Below are 17,207 nucleotides of genomic sequence, written 5' to 3'. Positions count from 1 at the left end.
ATTTTGCAGACGCACGTTCTCCGACGATCAGACGATTGGCCGCAACAAGGATAATATTAGATAATACTCAAATTATATGTCAACACTGGCAAGGAATGAAACTGTGATATCTGCTAGATCAAAAGATTGGCTAAATAAAAAGAAGTGTTAATGATCGACCGTACGGTGCGCACAGAATAATTCAGTCCCATAGATCGAAACTGTGGGATTAATCCCCTCATGCAGTTACTAAAAGGTTCACGTTGCCATTAACAATCCCTTTAACATGTCACATTCACGATCAAAAGTGGTAAACATATCAGGCATGATGCTGAAACAGTCCCATGTCAGAATTTTACTTGCACCAGTAACAAAATGCCCAATCAAATCAGCAACTTTCTAGACATAAATATAAACATTATTTTTCACACTTATAAAGCCACAAGTAGAAAATCTTAATTACTGTTGCAAATTATCCAAGTATGTGGCATTCACTAACAAAAGCAAAGGTCAAAGATGGGAGAGGAATACACCAACAAGCATATCTTTCAAGCCCTCAGCTGCTCGATTTTCTTGTTGAGCTCGTTCTGATCTGCGCCCACCACCCTGCCCACCTCGTCCCCTCCCTTCACCAGCACGAACGTAGGCATTGCCTGCACCCTCCACTGCTGCGCCACCTCCTGAAAAAAAATTTTGAAAAAAAAAAATCCACAAAAATCCAATCAAGATTGTAAAACCCCTAACCCAACTCCCATCTCGTTGTCTCCAACAAGAAAGTCATTTATTAAAAATTATATTATTAAAAAAAAAAAAAAAAAAAGACGATACCGAGAGCTCGTCGACGTCGATCTTGAGGAAGACCACGTCGGTGTACTTAGCGGCCATAGACTTGAAGACCGGCTCGATGAAGCGGCACGGTCCGCACCACGATGCCGAGAAATCGATCACCATCTTGCGCATAAAATCCATCAATTAATCAAGAAATGAACCGATCATAAAGGAGGAAGGCAATGGATCACCACTGAAATCCATGGATGTAAAATCCTAGATGGGATGGGATGGAAATAGGGAAGAGAGGAAGTATTTTACCAGCTTGGAGGAGTCTTTGTGAGACTGCCACTGATCGCTCCAGGCGTCCTTGGAGTGGATAGCCAGGACGTGGGAGACGCCGTCGTCGGAGGCGGCGGCGGCGGGGGAGGAGAAGAGAAGCCCCATTTTTCCCCTTTTTTTCTTCTGATTTTTCTTTGTAAGGCCCGAGAGCGCGTTGGATCCTAGAATACCTGCTGCCGACGCCGCTGGCCCTTTTTTTTTTTTTTTTTTGGTGATACAGCTGGCTTTTTTATGTGGCAACTTGGTGCGGTAGGTTCGAAACCGGCTCTGCCGTGCACGTGCGCGCGCTGTGTGCTGGCGATGGACGGCCAGCGCGAGGCCATCTGATTGCTCCCGAAAACAAGCAAAATAATAATATAATCAAAGTAAGAATTATTTATAATGAAAAACATAAAAACTTATTTTTTAAAGAAAGAGAAAAATTAAAATTATAAACCGGAAGTAGCCCTCCGCAACCCGCATCCCTCGCCAGTACCCCTAATCTACAGTTCCCATGGTATAACTATTATATATATATAGTGCTTGACATATTTAAATAAAATTTAGTTGTATGTTTTCGTATCATTCCTCCGGTCACATTTGCGTTTGGAAAGCAAATGTTGCATGGATTTTTGGAATTTAAAGTAGCATTTTTCTTTGCCGTTAGCGGTAGAATATATGTGGCATTATTCATAGGATTTTTGGACGAGCACTTTCAAGCACAAGTATTCGCATTTAAACATAAAGTTCATATATATATATATATATATATATATATATATATATATAAAAGGTTACATTATATAATTGCCACTAATAATACGTACAAGGTTCTGGTTCGTAGGAAGTCAAAAGCCATGCTGGTGGTATGCATCACATGTATGTTTAAATTTAATCATATTTCTCAGCAGCTTGACAATGCTGTCCCCAATTGAAAATTTAGCATTTCTGAATTAGTCCAATAAATTTGTCAAAAATGATGGTGAATAGCAACCCACATATGAATGAATAAATACAGAAAGTCGGATGAGACCAATACATGAGAAAGAATAAGATAATGTGTTTGCGCAATGAGAGAGACCAAGCATCTGAGCCAGTCTTGTTCAATAAGTTTGCCAAGAATGATGGTAAATAACAATCCGCATATGAATGAATAAATACAGAAAGTCGGATGAGATCAATACATAAGAAAGGATATAATAATGTGTTTACATAATGGGAGAGACCAAGCATCTGAGCCAGTCCTGTTCAATAAGTTTGTCAAAAATAATGGTGAATAGCAACCCGCATATGAATAAATAAATACAGAAAGTCGGATGAAACCAATACATGAGAAAGAATAAGATAATGTATCTACGCAACGAAAGAGATCAAGCATCTGAGCCAGTCCTTCAGAGCATCTGAGCCAGTCCTCCTAATAAGGTCAATATCAGGGACTAGCAAATTCCTTAGGAGGTGTTCATGGCTCTGCCTCTGAACTTTTAAGGTAGTGAACTTACGCGGTTGCCAAAGGAAAAACCGCTCTCATACTCGTCAGAATAAAATGTTAACCATCTGATTACCCTTTCAGACATACGCTTGGGATGGGATCTGCCGTCATTCCCAATTCATAAATTCTTTGATGTGCAATTAGACTCCAAGCAATCCGACAGGTTAGGCAAACTAACAATATTGAGTTCTTTACGTATGGGATGCGTTCTCGACAAGAGACTCAAGAATCCCCTTGCAAACATAAGAAAACAGGATATGTAGCCCAAGAACCTGGTCATTGCATCAGCTACTCACAAGATTATTCTCCCAACAATTAGTCATTGGCATTTCATCATAGACCATTAAAATGCCAAAAGTAACCTAGCTTGGATCTTAGACCAATTACGAGTAGATTGAAGTTGGTTTGAAGGGAAACTATAATGTTTAGCCAAAAACGAAAAAAGGAAGCCAAGGAAGTTCTAGAAAACTTTCAAATGTTGAACCGCAAGGTTAGAGCATTTCCAATGGATGGGCTTTCAGTTTATATAACATAAGCCTTCATCACATTTCTGTGACCCGAGCAAAACAGCTACCAACTTCTTGACATTTATATTGAAGATCTGCCACTGTACAGTACTTATTAAGAGAAATTTCAACTAATCTATGTATATGAAGAGGGCATAAATCTCAAAGCACATACATCATACAGAGTAGGGCATAATATAATCTCTCTTAACTGGAAGATACAAAACATGATTTATGGTGGAATGATACAAAGTCTCAATCACCCTACATCCATTCATAGATTCTAGCTTGGAGTTCATTCGGTTCCTGTATTCTTCTTTTGACTGATCCCTCTCATAGTAATGTACTGTCTCACTGCTTTCGGATTGACCTCAAAAATGAACCTCATGTTCTTTATCTGCAAGCACAGTCAAATGCTATTCATTAGATTTTTACTGGCCAAACATTTCATACTAATGAATGTGTGGTATGTTTCTGGATGAAAAACTCCACATGACAACTACCTACAAAATACATTTGTTGATAAATCTACAAAAAACAAGAGAATTTTGTCTCATTAAGAATTAAATTAATGAAAATTGTTTGACTAAATGACAGAAAAATGTAGATGCCTCGAACAAATTCAGCACCAATGCAGATGGTAATAAAAATCCTCAAGTTTCAATGGATCTTAATCTAGTTTGTATTTTTAAAGCCAGATTCATATGGATGGGATAAGGCTTTTTGGAACTTGGCTTGGGGATGTGCATATTTGCATGCTCATAATGGTAAAAAATATAGTAAAAAAATAATTAAAAGAATATTACTCATGGTTATACCATGAATAAAAAGCTTGCGGGATAGTGAGCAAATTTCAAAAGAAATATAACAATTTAATGCCAAAAAGTAACCATCCCTGTACCTGAATCAAAGAACCTGAACTTAGATTTATACGCTTTTTAGCAGCTACTTCCTTGCTGTTGACAAAAATTGAACACTTGCCAATGTTCTTCAAGAGAAATGATCCATCATCATCCATCTTAATAATTGCCTGTGTAAGAAGAGATAAAAAACCCATTCTATTACAGTAAGGTGCATATATAATACCCAGGTAACTAATAATACATTTTAAGTTGAAGCAAAAATGAGACAAAAATGAATCTTCCTCAACAGTCATGCAACTTAAATCATCTTCTAACTAATCTTATGTTTAGGTCAATAACTTAAGGTCAATCACTAGTAGAGCAACAATAGTCACCTGACGTCGAGATATTTTATTAGCACGTCCTTCTCTTCCCAAGTCAATGTCAACTTTTACATCTTCTGTGGCTCTTCCAAGTGATACCTCCATGTTTAGAAAAGACTAAATCATCAAAGGAGACAAGCAACAGCAAAGCATGTGGATAAACCACTTATGTAGACTATAAATGAACTTGACACAACTTCTCTAACAATTATCTACTGGAAAAGATATTATGGCATGGCATTGACAGATATTATGGCATGGCATTGACAGAGATCCCTTAAATCTGCTGAGAAAGAAACCCTGATTTTTCTTAGAAAATACCATAGTTTCGTTAAACAAAAAGTACCAAACCAATGAAAGAAATCAAATTCTCAACTACTACTCCACATATAAGTTTTCACTACCAAATTCTCACCCAGGATAGGCAATGCACAGGCATCGCCTAAAACATATCCTCACATAATGTTTAGATTTTGATTTAGAACTGGGTCTTCTAGATACATGAATATAAACATATATGACAGCTCATCGTCAGCTACTTGAATCATACAAGGGTAAATATTCCAAGACGAAGTCTTCAAATCACTTTCAATACACCTATTGATCTTTTTTTTTTTTGTGGGTTGCGTGCGTGCGTCCGTGCATTGGAAGAGAGGGGGGGGTGGGTAGCGGTTGGGGTAATGGGGAGGGGAGTACTAAACTTTTACCTTTCTCTGGTATAGATCCATGTCCTAAAGCATCTATTAACAGTTAGCCCTTGTTTTGTCATCCACCACCGATGCCAGCATTAACATTCTTTTAAAGAGCCCATTTCTGTCTCTAACCATCCTAGTTCTACCAAAGTTTTATATGGACAGTTCAACACTCTCATAATTGCTAAATTATGCCGATAAGCTCAACTCCATAACCAACAATCTGATCCATTCAATAAATCAGTCCTATTGCTGTTTTGTAAATACATTCCTTGAAGTCTCAGTCGCATACTATCATTACAAAGAACTTATTTCACCTTATTGTAATCTTATTAAAGACAAAAAATTTATTCTTAAATATTCTCAAAAAGGAGAACTAACTGACAAAATGGAATCCAAAACAAGGCAAAAATGTGATCAATCCTCGAGAGAATAAAACTTGAACCAAGATGCAGTAAAATAGAAGTTCAGTTCCCCATGATCAAAAAAGTTCAACCATTCAAAAAGACAGTCTCTTTACCATGTTGATATCATTTCTCATAGATGGGTCAAAAATTTAACTTGAAGCCTCTTTATTAGCCAAGGAGATGAGGCATAGGGGCAAGCAGAAATCACAAAGGACATCTTGCAATTCAAAGTTTTTGGGATATCAAAATCACCTTTTAGATCAATTACAGTATCCTAGATATCTTCAAATTGCAAGATCAACAGCATCTTTGATTCCCATTATTTCTTTTCTATTCCTCCTCTTCTCAGATGAATGAAAAGCTTCATTTTGCATATCCCACCCACATGAGAGAATTATTCTGATAAAGTAGTTGAATTCAGACAGCCCCTAACTGAAGCCATTTAGAGGCATTTGGTATGGGATGATCCATGCAAGATCAAGGATGACATGGATGGAGGTGATGAAATCACCGCATTTGGTTCCACCATAGTGATCCTACATAGCAGTGATTTCAAATTATCCCCCAATCCAGTGATAGGATACCCATCCTCGCAGTCGGAAATCTAAGATCACCCCTAGGCAATAATCTTAAGCTGAAATATAACGACATAAATACTCCTCAGTCTAGCAAAAAAATTGATATATCAATATATCATTAATATATTATATCAATATTGTATATATATGATATTATATTATATTTGATATTATATCTTATATTTATGATATATGTTACATTATACTATATTATTAATTATATTATTATCATATTATGATTCAATGATAATTTTAAATTAGAGTAAAAACTTTATATTTATATAATAAAAATATTTAATATATTACTTCTATTTGCCTTATTTTTCTAATCAAACTAAATATTTATATTAATAAATAATATATTATAAGTATAAATAAAAATATTAATTCTATAATAACAATTAATATATTTTTTATAATTGATAGGATTAATAAATATATATTTACAGAATCTATTAATTATTAATATATTAATAAATATAGTAATATTTTATTTATAATATATTATATATGATTAATAAATATATTTTTATGGGATATATTATGGGTAGTTTGGTATTATACAATCAAGAATCTTGGATTCTCATAGAATACCAAATAAGTTACTCATGAATACCCGAGGATCTTTAATCATCGAACCATGGCCTACCAAACATAGTGATCTTAAATCAGTGGTGATCATATCACCATAGGATTCGGATCACTGGTGATCTTAGATCATCGTGGTGATCCTATTTGGGTTACCAAAATGCTACCTTATATATTAAAAAGAATTATATGCTTAATTATACTATTAAATTCAAAGGCTGTAAAATTAGAATCTATAAGAATTAAAATGACTAGTTTAAGTAAATACCTCAAGACTTTTAATAAAAATAAGATCACCATGGTGATCCCATTTGGATCACCAAACGCTACCTTAGGTATTAAGAAGAATTATACACTTAATTATACTATTAAAATCAGAGGCTATAAAAGCAGAATCCATAAGAATTAAAATGTCTGGTTTAAGTAAATACCTCAGAGCTTTTTATAAAATACTTCATATGGCGGCCATAAAAAACTGCAAAAGCTCCATGAGATGAGATAGCTCTATTCATAAATGAGCGCACACCTTGCTCCAACCTCATGATGGCCTTCTTGCTACACACAGACTGATATCTTGACACTGATCATGAAAACAGAAGGGATAATAGTTCAGCAAAGCATGTCACTATAATATTTTATGCAGTCACACCCAAGCATATGCATATAAGAAACGCAATACAAAATTAAAATAATGCACAAATCTATTATACATTCCTTTAGAAAAAGGTAAAAATTCTAAAATGATACAAGTTTTGTCATTTTAATTGACAAATACAATTAGCTGTCTTCTTAATAACATTCTAAAGCCTTTAATTCTTTTAAAATCATTTTAAGTTTCCAACTGATGTAAAAATTTCCACATGCTTAAACTATTTTATTTACTGTTAATCTTGTGTGACAATTAATACTATGATCCATCATACATCCACACTTTTCTAAACTACAAAGAGAGTTCTATCAATATTTCTAGAAATATTGCATGTGTCAATTTTTGTTCACAAAATACCCTAGATTCCAACTATATCCCTAGAGAATCCTATCAGACCTGATAGAAAATATTTTCCTTTTTAAAAGTACCAAACCCTAAATGGTTTGGATTCTAAATCTGTCTTGAGTACATCACTATCCATCATATTCTAACCAATTGGGAAGCCAATTTATTTCCTTTTTTTTTGAAAGAAAAGACTTAAATGGTTCCCATTTAAAAAAGATCATCTATTGGGTACATTTTTCACATACATCATAAGAAACCATACATTACTAGATTTTTCTCCCTTTAATATACTTTCTCCAACATTGTAACACCTCCCTTCTCTAATAAATCTGAACTCTAGAATTTTTTTTTTTTTTTACGGCATATTTGGTGTTGCTTCTACTTTAGAAAAGGAGAAGGAGAAGTGAAGCTACACCTTCTAGCTTCTCCTAAATGAGCTTTTTGGACTTTTTCTTCTTATAAAAGTACATTTTAGATGATGTTAGCAAACCCAAAAGCAGTTTATAATTTCAAAAGTCGTAAAAGCACTTTTTGAGCAATACCAAACCCACACTTAACAATTTTGATCCAACTCTCTCTTTTTTCCTTATAGTCCTATGTTGTGTCATCATCCTCACAGTTTGCAAAAAGGCATGTGCCGCATGTCATATTCACTCCTTTCATGAGTGCTCCCTTTTGATTCCCTCTCACTCTAGAGGAAAAAAAAAAAGAAGTAAACAAGAAGCACCGCAACCATGCTTCAAAACTTTCAAGATATTCTCAAGTTTCCAACATATGTCTTGGCAATTCATTGCCAAGCCTCAAAATATGCTCTAGATGGCCCCTGCAACCATGCCACAGCGATGTTACAATTTGCAACAAAGGCTTAAATCACCTTCCTATTACCCTAGCTACCCATCCAGCCCATCACCACCCGGGGGTTTCAAAGATATCAACCACAACTCTGGGTCTCTAGTCCAGCAACATGCAAGGCTCATGTCTGGCAGAACCTACAACATGCTAGCACCTTAAGTGCAGCAAAATGGAATCAAAATCATCCATTGAATGATCTCAACTTTGTGTTAATCTTTTTTTGGTTTTATAACTTTTTTTGGTGCATCTTTATTCCATTTGATATTCTGCTTTTTTATGTTTATTCCATATTTTAAATCTTCTCACACACACACTTTCGCAACTTATTTTGTCAACCAATCACAAGCTATGAATCCCTCCAAAAATGTTTTCATTTATTCAGTCACATCTCTCATTACTTTATTCTCTTTCCTTTTTGGTAATAATTTTCATTCCTTTAACCTTCACATCTCTTTCCTTGCATATATTTGTAATCAGTCTTCTGTAGTTTCCTCACATGCCTTGCTCATTCAGACAGGTCTTCATATCCCCTTTTGCACACTAACATGGCAATGGGCAACTATAAATGAACGATGTGCACAGTGCAGTATTCAAATCATGCTTGTGAATCTGTAGAGGTCCATAGAAGCATATCATGCATGGACCTTGAATATTATTTTTCAGTACCACAACACCCCAAAGGCAGGTGCCCCCTTCCCTCTCCCTTGCCATATTTGCATTACATTTATGAAAACACACACACATATTTGCTTCCATATCATGTTGCTCTCATGTAAAAGCATCACATGCGATCAAAAAAAGAAAAAGCGGTTTAATGTTCAAAAGTGCCAAGCTTTTAGTTACCATGAGCAAGTGTTACCTTCCTTGGTGAAGAGGCTGGAATCCTGATCATAAGGACCTAAGTCCATGTCAAGTAGCTACAAAAAAAGTATGAACAAATAGAATGGTCACATTGGAAATGCAAGTCAGGAATATTAAATCAACAGAAATGGACCTTGAAAGAGTGCATAAAACAATTACTTTATCTAATCATAGAAAAGGCAAGAGATTTTTACCATAGCCTCGATGTCAGAGAAGCTGGGTACTTCATTTTCGCTGTCAGAAATTTGCTGTTCTTGATCTGAAGTAGACATATTTGCCATGGGATCTAAAAGACCAAACTCTGCAGAAATCGAATCTGCATGCGATGGCGCAAAATCCCATTGTGTAGCTTGTATATCAATTTCCTCTTTACAACCATCAGCTATTCTTAAGGTATAGAGTTTAAAATGATCAGACCCTAGAACTGGTTTCTCTATGAACAAATTGATAGTATTGGAGTTGCCAGGTTTTCCTGGATCTTGAGTTTTACCTTCTTTGGCAGCAAATGGGGCAGAGGGTAATGCAACAGTTGCTGATGTGCATGAATTTGGGTCATCAACAGCAATACCCGCAAGTCTGGAGACTCCAGCAATTGAATTAATTTTAAAGGACTCAGCTTCTACCTTGCAACCATCAGCTGTGGGTATCGTACCCACTTTTAGCAATGTGGATGATTTTGCCTTCATGGAGGATAAAAGAGGTTGCACGATTGCCACCTGTTCCTCTTTTGCCATGGTTAAGTCCTTTACAGTATGCTTCCCATCATTGGATAACATCTTGATAGAGGAGGAAATTAGATCATTTTGTTCCTTAGGATTGTGCTCCCGTGTAGAGTTGGGAACTTGCGGAAGCGCTTGAGTGGGTAAAAAGGCACCATCATTGCATGGGATTTCAGGATCCTCTGTATTCAACGTACAGATTACAGACCCTTCAAGAGGGTCAATAATATGAGACATTTTCAAAGAAGAAGATGGCTGATTAACTTCTGATATATGAAAATCATGACCATTATCATGGCCAGAACATATCTGATCACAATTATCATTGGTCCCACCAGAACAAACCCCTTCAGGAACCATGATGCATGAGTCCAAAAGCTTTGTTGCTTCAGGACCACTTGAGTTAGGGAGATCATCTTGATGTGTGTCGCTTGGAGAATTCAACAACATGGAGCCTAGACCATCTAGGCAAGAGTTATTATCAACATCTTTCTCATCCATGTCAACGAAAAGAAGCTCCTCATCATCAGCAAAATTAATGCTAGAAAAATCCACAAAGTCACTTTCTGAGATCATGGCTGCATTACCTAAGCCAGCATCAGATATCCCATCATTCAACTTGGGTTCCGAGGTGACACCACATGGCATATCCATGTTCTTGCTTTCATTAACAATGAGAATCTCACTTTCTTTTTCATCAAAGTGCACACCCAATGGCAAGCTCGGTGCAGATATATTCTGAATCGTTCCCCAAATAGGGAGACCAGGTGCTGGAGATGAACATCCAACTTGACGGAATGGATACTCAGATTCTGAAACTTGTGAATTTGCTTTATTGTTTCCTGCAAAATCATTTTCATTACCGTCAGATGGGTCAACATTAGGTAAAGGTTTTGCTTCTATAACTTTGTTGTCATACAGGTTTCTTGTTGGTAATGGTTGCAATGGCTTAATTTCCTGTCCATCTGAGCAGGCTTTTAAAGAAGCAAGATCCTCTCTAAGGATCTGCAGATGATCTTTTTGTATGTTTTCATGTCCAAGGGGCTGATTTCCATTATTTTCTCCTGCTTTGTCAATTGACACAGAAGAAATATTTTTTGTGTACCCATATAAGCAGTTCCTATCTACTATTCCGTTTGGAAGCTCACCTTCAACTGAGCTCACGTGTTCTGTATGAAATGCATGGTGAGCAATACTACCAGAGGCAGCAGCAGAATCGACCCTCATAATATCAGAGAGATCATGCGGTCCATTACAATAGCCAGTTCCTTGATGCTTATAACAATTTAAGAAAGCAGCCCCTAAGGAAATATTATCAACAGGATGCTGACTCTGAGGTTCTAACTGGTCTCCATAACCATAGCTAGTGCCAGTAGTGATGGGTGGACGGTGCGGCACAAGAAAACCCGGATTGGCAGAACTACAAGGTTCATGGCAAACTCTCTTTCGCTTGGTATAGTAATGGCTTCGTACACTGTCCTCTTTTCGTTTCCCAGATAAAGAATCTTTTCCTTTGGAAATGCAAGTTCTGTTAGCTTTGGGAGGATTGGATATAGAAAGTTCCATCTCGAATTCAATAATACGAGCAGATGCCTCAGCTGAGATATCTGAATCATAAAGAAGCGAATACCAACGGTCTTTAAGTTCTTGAAGAGTAAATCGACGAGAAAAGCGCACTGCACCTTTAGCCAATGACTCCAAGGAAGCACCAGCCTGTAAGATAAAGAGCACCAAAAAGGGCTTTTGAAAATTAAAGACTTCATGAAACATTTAGTAACAGAGGCAATTAAACCATCAGCAAGTATAGAGGGTAAGATGAACACGCAGCAAGAATTTTCTGATATCTACCCAAATAACCCAAGATTGCAATCAAGGACCAGTGTGCCGGTACTGGGGTCCATAACAATTGCCCAATGGCACAGATCGATACAACCCTAGGCCAGGCCCATACTGACACAATAGAGAGAGTGAGGGAGAGGGATAGGGAGGAAGACAGATGGCCAAAGGAGGCCAACAGAGGGCCAACAAGGGGCAGAGGAAGGGCTCCACCCTCCAATACCACTATTTTGTTCAAAACAAGGGTCCCCAAGGGGGGCCTCTTTTCTATTTTGAAAAAATTAAATGAAGTTGACATCTCTCAATTTTTTCAAAATAAAAAAAACTATTTTTATTTTAAAAAGATTAAGCGAAGTCCGCAAGGGCTAGCCGACTTCACTTAATTTCTTCAAAAAAAAAGGGGGGGTGGTGGGCCCTTTGGGACCCCTGTTTCAAATAAAACAGGAGGACCCGAGGGCAAAGCCCTTCCTCCGCCTCTTCGTGCCCCTCCCTGACCCTCCACCGGCATCCTCGTACCATCCACCTCCCTCTCCCTCCTTTCCCCTCTCTCCCTCTCTCTCTCCCTTCTCTCTCTTCCTCTCTCCCATCTCCCTCCCCTATCCTCACCAGTATCTTGAATGGAGGGGCAAAACCATGCTGGTCCACCCCCCAATATGGTACGGCACACCCCAAACTAGGTAGCTTGGGGCAGGACAGCAAACCTTGGTTACAATAATTCAAAATAGTACATTTGAATCAAGTCTATAGCTTGATTTTTCATGCTAATTGCTAATATTTCTCTCTCATAAGTTACAAACTCCTCATTACATGCTTATCCATCCTAGATCATAAAAGAAGCTTGCCACATGTTGGTAGAGTTGGCTCTACATGTCAAAATAGACATTAGTAAAAAGGCTCAAATTTTCTAGAATATGATTAAGACTATGTTAGAAGTGATGATGCTGTTAAAAATTCTATGAGATGACATAACTAACATGAGATCCTGCGGCATCTTTGCCAAAGCACTCTAACATATATCCGATTATAACTCTATCAAAGGATTGTACTCATTCTACAAAATTAGGGAATTTGCCGTGTAAATGGATGTTTCAGGGAAACAGCCAGCCGATGTTCATTGGTGGGTTCAGCAATTGACCTTGAAATTACATTGTTTAAGAGCCAACATTCTTATTCATAGTCCCATATAAATATCTTCTGAAACTCCATGTAAAACAACTATAATCCATTGCCAATTTTCTTCATATGATTAAGCCACCTTCCATATTAGCACCTTCATTGGGTTGTTGATGAACCACAACAACCTTTAACAGTTGATATCAGAAATGCTGATCACTCCAAACCGCAAGTTTGTTTTCCTAAGAAACCTGCAACATTTGTTAAGGAAATAACAAGAATTCTTTTAAAAAAAAATGTTCACTGCTCTACCTCCTTCCAATCAACAATACATACACCATTTCTGTCTGCAATTTAAATAAATGGATTTTGGCAACTAGAACTCTTAGTTCCTGGTATGTATAGGACCCTCCTCTACCAAGCCATCAAACTGAGTGTATGTTATGCAGCACATTGTAAGATTTGTTGAATTCATTAATCCACTATGGATTGCATCTAGTCTAACAAGCCAATCAAGGCCTTTCATTTTTGTGGTACACAACCTTGTTGGTTATGACTATTGTTGTTCCCCTGTTCATTTGTCTGGTAATGGCACTCTTTCCTCAACTCCTCCTAAAAATGCTCAATAGACTCATCTCTTCTATGTTCATCCTAATGTCATGGGGCCTCCTTGTTATCCACCAATTTGATCCACACATAAGAGCTAGTATATTCTATGTTACCAAAATGAAATTTTTCGATAAAACTAACATTTACAACAAATGGCAGATTGTCACTTCATTCGCCCCAATGTAAAAGCATATATTACATGCAATTGGTATAAGGCTTATGGCTGTTTCCAGCATTAATATGCCAAGCATGTACTTTATATGTATGTATGTATATAACAAAATCGAAGCACCACACTAGATCTTTTAATAGCTAAACTCACTTCAGTCTAGGTGAAATAGATTGTATGCAAATAGTTAAAGTCGACTGATCAATTAAAACAACTTTATTAAACTAGAGCATAATTTCATGTTCCAACAAATGGGAATGGTGCAATCAATTTGAATTGTATAATATAAGGTATTTACATGCAATCAAGCAGGTGCTCTATAACCTACCCTTAGTAGAAACTTTCTACCCTGTGTAATGACCTTGCTTAGGAAACCCCTCAAAAGCTCGAACCTAAGCACTTACTTCAAAGGGTTTTAAAATGTCCACCTCCCTGGACAACTGAGAAATTAATCAATGACATGGTGGCTCAAAAATCATGCTGCTTGATAAATACTAATCATCCATTAGATGAAATCACTAAGATCTGGAGAAATGCACCGAACTGCAGGTCGGAAGATCCACTTCTTAATAAGATGCAGGAAGAGAGTAGGTCTCGTGAAACAGTTATAGTGGGAGTCAAGGTGGAAGCCTTTTTTCGTCTTCCCCTTTATCATTTTAAACTAGCACTCCAACTCCAACTGAGGTTTATTGCAGATTCACAATAGTAAAGGGGGTTGATTCTTTCAAGGAAAAGAAACTTCAAGGGTGATAAAGGCACATAATTAATTGGGTTTTGCTAACCAGTGCCCTAAGGGCACTAGTTAAGGAACATTTAATGCTTCTTGAAAACCAGCAAAACCTTTATTCAAGACATCAGAAATGAGGATTATACCCTTTTATATTCTTTGTGAAGGGTATAATTATCTTTATAAAAAAACATTTGCCTTTAATATCACATGAGTCAACGTCTTGAATAAAGGTTTTGCTGATTTTCAAGAAGCATTAAATGTTCCTTAACCTTAGGGCACTGGTTAGCAAAACCCTAATTATAAACTTGCGGAACTTTAAAGTAGCAATGCAAAATCAATGTAGTAATTCGAGATGCCATGTAGCCCTGATTACAGTTGAGCCTTTTTTTCAATCTTCATGATGCCGAAGAATGATCCAACATCCAGACAGAGGGTTGATATCGCCTTATACACAAGATAAAATTAAATTAAATATCGGGAATTCCCTACGTTGCTATCAAGGATCGAAATAAAACTTTAAATAAGTGAGGCATTATAAGGTTGTACAGCATGCTGCTCCTCTTAATCTTGAGAAATTTTGGTAGAATAATACTAAGAGAGTAGAAATAGGGTGAAATAAAGCTAGACGAGTTCTCAATACCCGATTGAAAAAAATAAATAAATAAAAACTCAAATGTCCAGATGGATATGCATTAAAAGAACTTTGCAGAAAAAACGTTCAAATAAGTACCTAAGCCTCATATAGAAGCAATTTTTTGAGATTAATTTGATATATAAAACTGCATGACAGAAAAAAATATTCGAGTATGAAAATTGTTGGATAATCGCAATATTTGAGGACATGGATTGAACCAAGATTAAATGAAAGAACAAAGAGAACGAGAGATCCAATTACCTCGACGGCGTTTTTTAGTAGGAGATCGTCTTCTGGGATCCACTTGGTTAGGGTTGTGGGAGCTCCCATCTTTAGAGGGGGGTGAGTGAGAGAGGTTTCGGGTTCAGGATTCAGGGTTCAGGCTTTTGGTGAGGAGAGGGAAAAAAGAGGGTGGGGCTGCGACTGCGAATAGATCGAGCCGCGTCGCGATCCGTCCCGGACTGCTACTCCGTAACGATCAGTCCGGCCGGAACATCCCTTGGATAAACCTGGCCTCTCGTGTCCAGGTCGAGACCCGACTTCCATCCGAGGCAGTTCGTACTTCTGTGTACCGCCCAGATCCTAAGACAGAGTGTTTTACCTAATTAATTTTTTAAAAAAATTATTTATAAAAATAATTTAATTTTTAATTTATTTATCAAATTGATGTAAAAAAAATATAATATTATTTTGAATGACGTTTTACCATCGCCACATCACCCATCTTTTTCTCCATTTTTCACGTGAAAAATATCAAAAAAAATAAAAATCATCAAATCAAATGGTATTTTTAAAAAAACCATTTGAAATGGCGTTTATGGCATTTCTAAAAATACCATTTCATTTGAAGATTTTAATTTTTTTTTAAAAAAAATTAAAAAAAATAAAAATTATAATTATAATTATAATTATAATTTATAAAAAATAAAAATTATAATTTTGATAAAAATAAAAAATTATTATTTCAAATTAGTATACCCATTTCAAATTATCTTTTTAAAAAAATATCTGAAAAAAAATTATTGTAAAAAAAAATAAAAATAACATAAAAAAGAATTGATAAGAAATAGATATTATAATTTTAAATTTTAAGAAAATAAAAATTTTAATTTTAATTCAAATAAAAATCATCATTTCAAATTACAATCTCCTTTTCAAATTAATTTTTTTTAAAAAATATCATAAAAGAAAAAAATGAGAAAAAAATAAAAAAAATAAAAATTATAATTTTGAATAAATTTTAAAAAATAAAAATTTTAATTTTAATTCAAATAAAAAAGATAATTTTAAATTATTTTCTCTATTTAGAAATAAAACTTTTAAAAAAATATCTAAATATCTTAAAAAATATAAAATAACATAAAAAAAGAAAGAAATGAGAAAAAAATTAAAATTAAAATTTTTAATTTAAAAAATAAAAATTTTAATTTTAATTCAAATAAAAAATATCATTTCAAATTACTTTTCCCATTTCAAATTAATTTTTTAAAAAAAGATATCTAAAAAAATAAAAAGTGCCATCAAAAAGTTAAAAATTTTAAAAATAAAAAAAAATAAAAATTATAATTTTTAATTTAAAATAAATAAAATTTTTAATGTTAATTAAAATAAAAAATATCATGTCAAATTACTTTTCTCATTTCAAATAATTTATTTAAAAAATATTTCAAATAAATGAAAAAAATACCTTAAAAAATTTATAAAAATAGAAAAAAATGGAAAAAATGGAAAAAAATGTAAAAATATAATTTTAAATAATAAAAAAAAATAAAATTTTAATTTGAATTCAAAAAAATAAAAGAAAAAATGCCATAAAAAAGTAAAAAAAGAAAAAAAATGTGAAAAAAAATTATAAATTAAAATTATAAAAAAAATAAAAATTTTAATTTTAATTCAAATAAAAAATATCATTTCAAATTACTTTCTCTATTTCAATTATTTTTTAAAAAAAATATTTGAAAAAAAGAAAAAAAATTGGTGTAAAAAAATAAAAAAATACCATAAAAAAAGAAAAAAGGAAAAGAATTAAATTGAAAAAAATAAAAATTTTAATTTTAATTCAAAAATAAAAATTATAATTTTAAATTTAAAAAAATAAAAATTTTAATTATAATTCAAATAAAAAATATCATTTCAA

General features: G+C 34.7%; 2 protein-coding genes across 7 annotated transcripts; both read right to left on the bottom strand.

Moving 5' to 3' along the window:
• Positions 1-355: 355 nt before the first annotated feature.
• LOC140855703 (thioredoxin H2-1-like) lies at positions 356-1,292 on the bottom strand. The gene is made up of 3 exons (XM_073252134.1): positions 1,069-1,292; positions 808-930; positions 356-659 (listed from the first exon to the last, which is right to left on the bottom strand). Exons 1-3 carry the CDS (start codon positions 1,192-1,194, stop codon positions 528-530), a joined length of 381 nt encoding a protein of 126 aa, XP_073108235.1. The 5' UTR covers positions 1,195-1,292; the 3' UTR covers positions 356-527.
• A 1,834-nt stretch (positions 1,293-3,126) lies between these two features.
• LOC105054038 (uncharacterized) lies at positions 3,127-15,609 on the bottom strand. 6 transcript variants are annotated; one of them, XM_010935426.4, is made up of 9 exons: positions 15,332-15,600; positions 11,128-11,692; positions 9,751-10,821; positions 9,455-9,642; positions 9,259-9,316; positions 6,985-7,133; positions 4,301-4,387; positions 3,965-4,093; positions 3,127-3,460 (listed from the first exon to the last, which is right to left on the bottom strand). In XM_010935426.4, exons 1-9 carry the CDS (start codon positions 15,398-15,400, stop codon positions 3,359-3,361), a joined length of 2,418 nt encoding a protein of 805 aa, XP_010933728.1. In that variant the 5' UTR covers positions 15,401-15,600; the 3' UTR covers positions 3,127-3,358. The 6 variants fall into 6 exon arrangements, 5 of the variants coding, with proteins under 5 accessions (XP_010933728.1, XP_019702238.1, XP_019702235.1 ...); XM_019846679.3 differs by having other exon boundaries at positions 9,455-9,576; positions 9,751-11,692; positions 15,332-15,604; XM_019846676.3 differs by having other exon boundaries at positions 9,751-11,692; positions 15,332-15,603.
• Between the last annotated feature and the right edge of the window lie 1,598 nt (positions 15,610-17,207).

Source organism: Elaeis guineensis, chromosome 2 (assembly GCF_000442705.2).
Source record: "Elaeis guineensis isolate ETL-2024a chromosome 2, EG11, whole genome shotgun sequence".
In the NCBI taxonomy this organism is placed as follows: domain Eukaryota; kingdom Viridiplantae; phylum Streptophyta; class Magnoliopsida; order Arecales; family Arecaceae; genus Elaeis; species Elaeis guineensis.
The sequence above is the reverse complement of the archived record's forward strand: the minus strand, read 5'-3'. Positions and strand labels throughout refer to the sequence as shown.

Bases quoted from the DNA above. Each gene is read 5' to 3' on its own strand.
- LOC140855703 (XM_073252134.1), bottom strand. From the start codon at position 1,194: ATGGGGCTTCTCTTCTCCTCCCCCGCCGCCGCCGCCTCCGACGACGGC. The intron at 931-1,068 runs GTAAAATACTTC...TTTATGCGCAAG, and splicing joins ACAAAGACTCCTCCAAGCTG to ATGGTGATCGATTTCTCGGC. The intron at 660-807 runs GTATCGTCTTTT...ATTTTTTTTCAG, and splicing joins TCGACGTCGACGAGCTCTCG to GAGGTGGCGCAGCAGTGGAG.
- LOC105054038 (XM_010935418.4), bottom strand. From the start codon at position 15,400: ATGGGAGCTCCCACAACCCTAACCAAGTGGATCCCAGAAGACGATCTC. The intron at 9,317-9,454 runs GTAAAAATCTCT...CTTTTTTTGTAG, and splicing joins TCTCTGACATCGAGGCTATG to CTACTTGACATGGACTTAGG. The intron at 7,134-9,258 runs GTAACACTTGCT...TTTCATGATCAG, and splicing joins CAGCCTCTTCACCAAGGAAG to TGTCAAGATATCAGTCTGTG.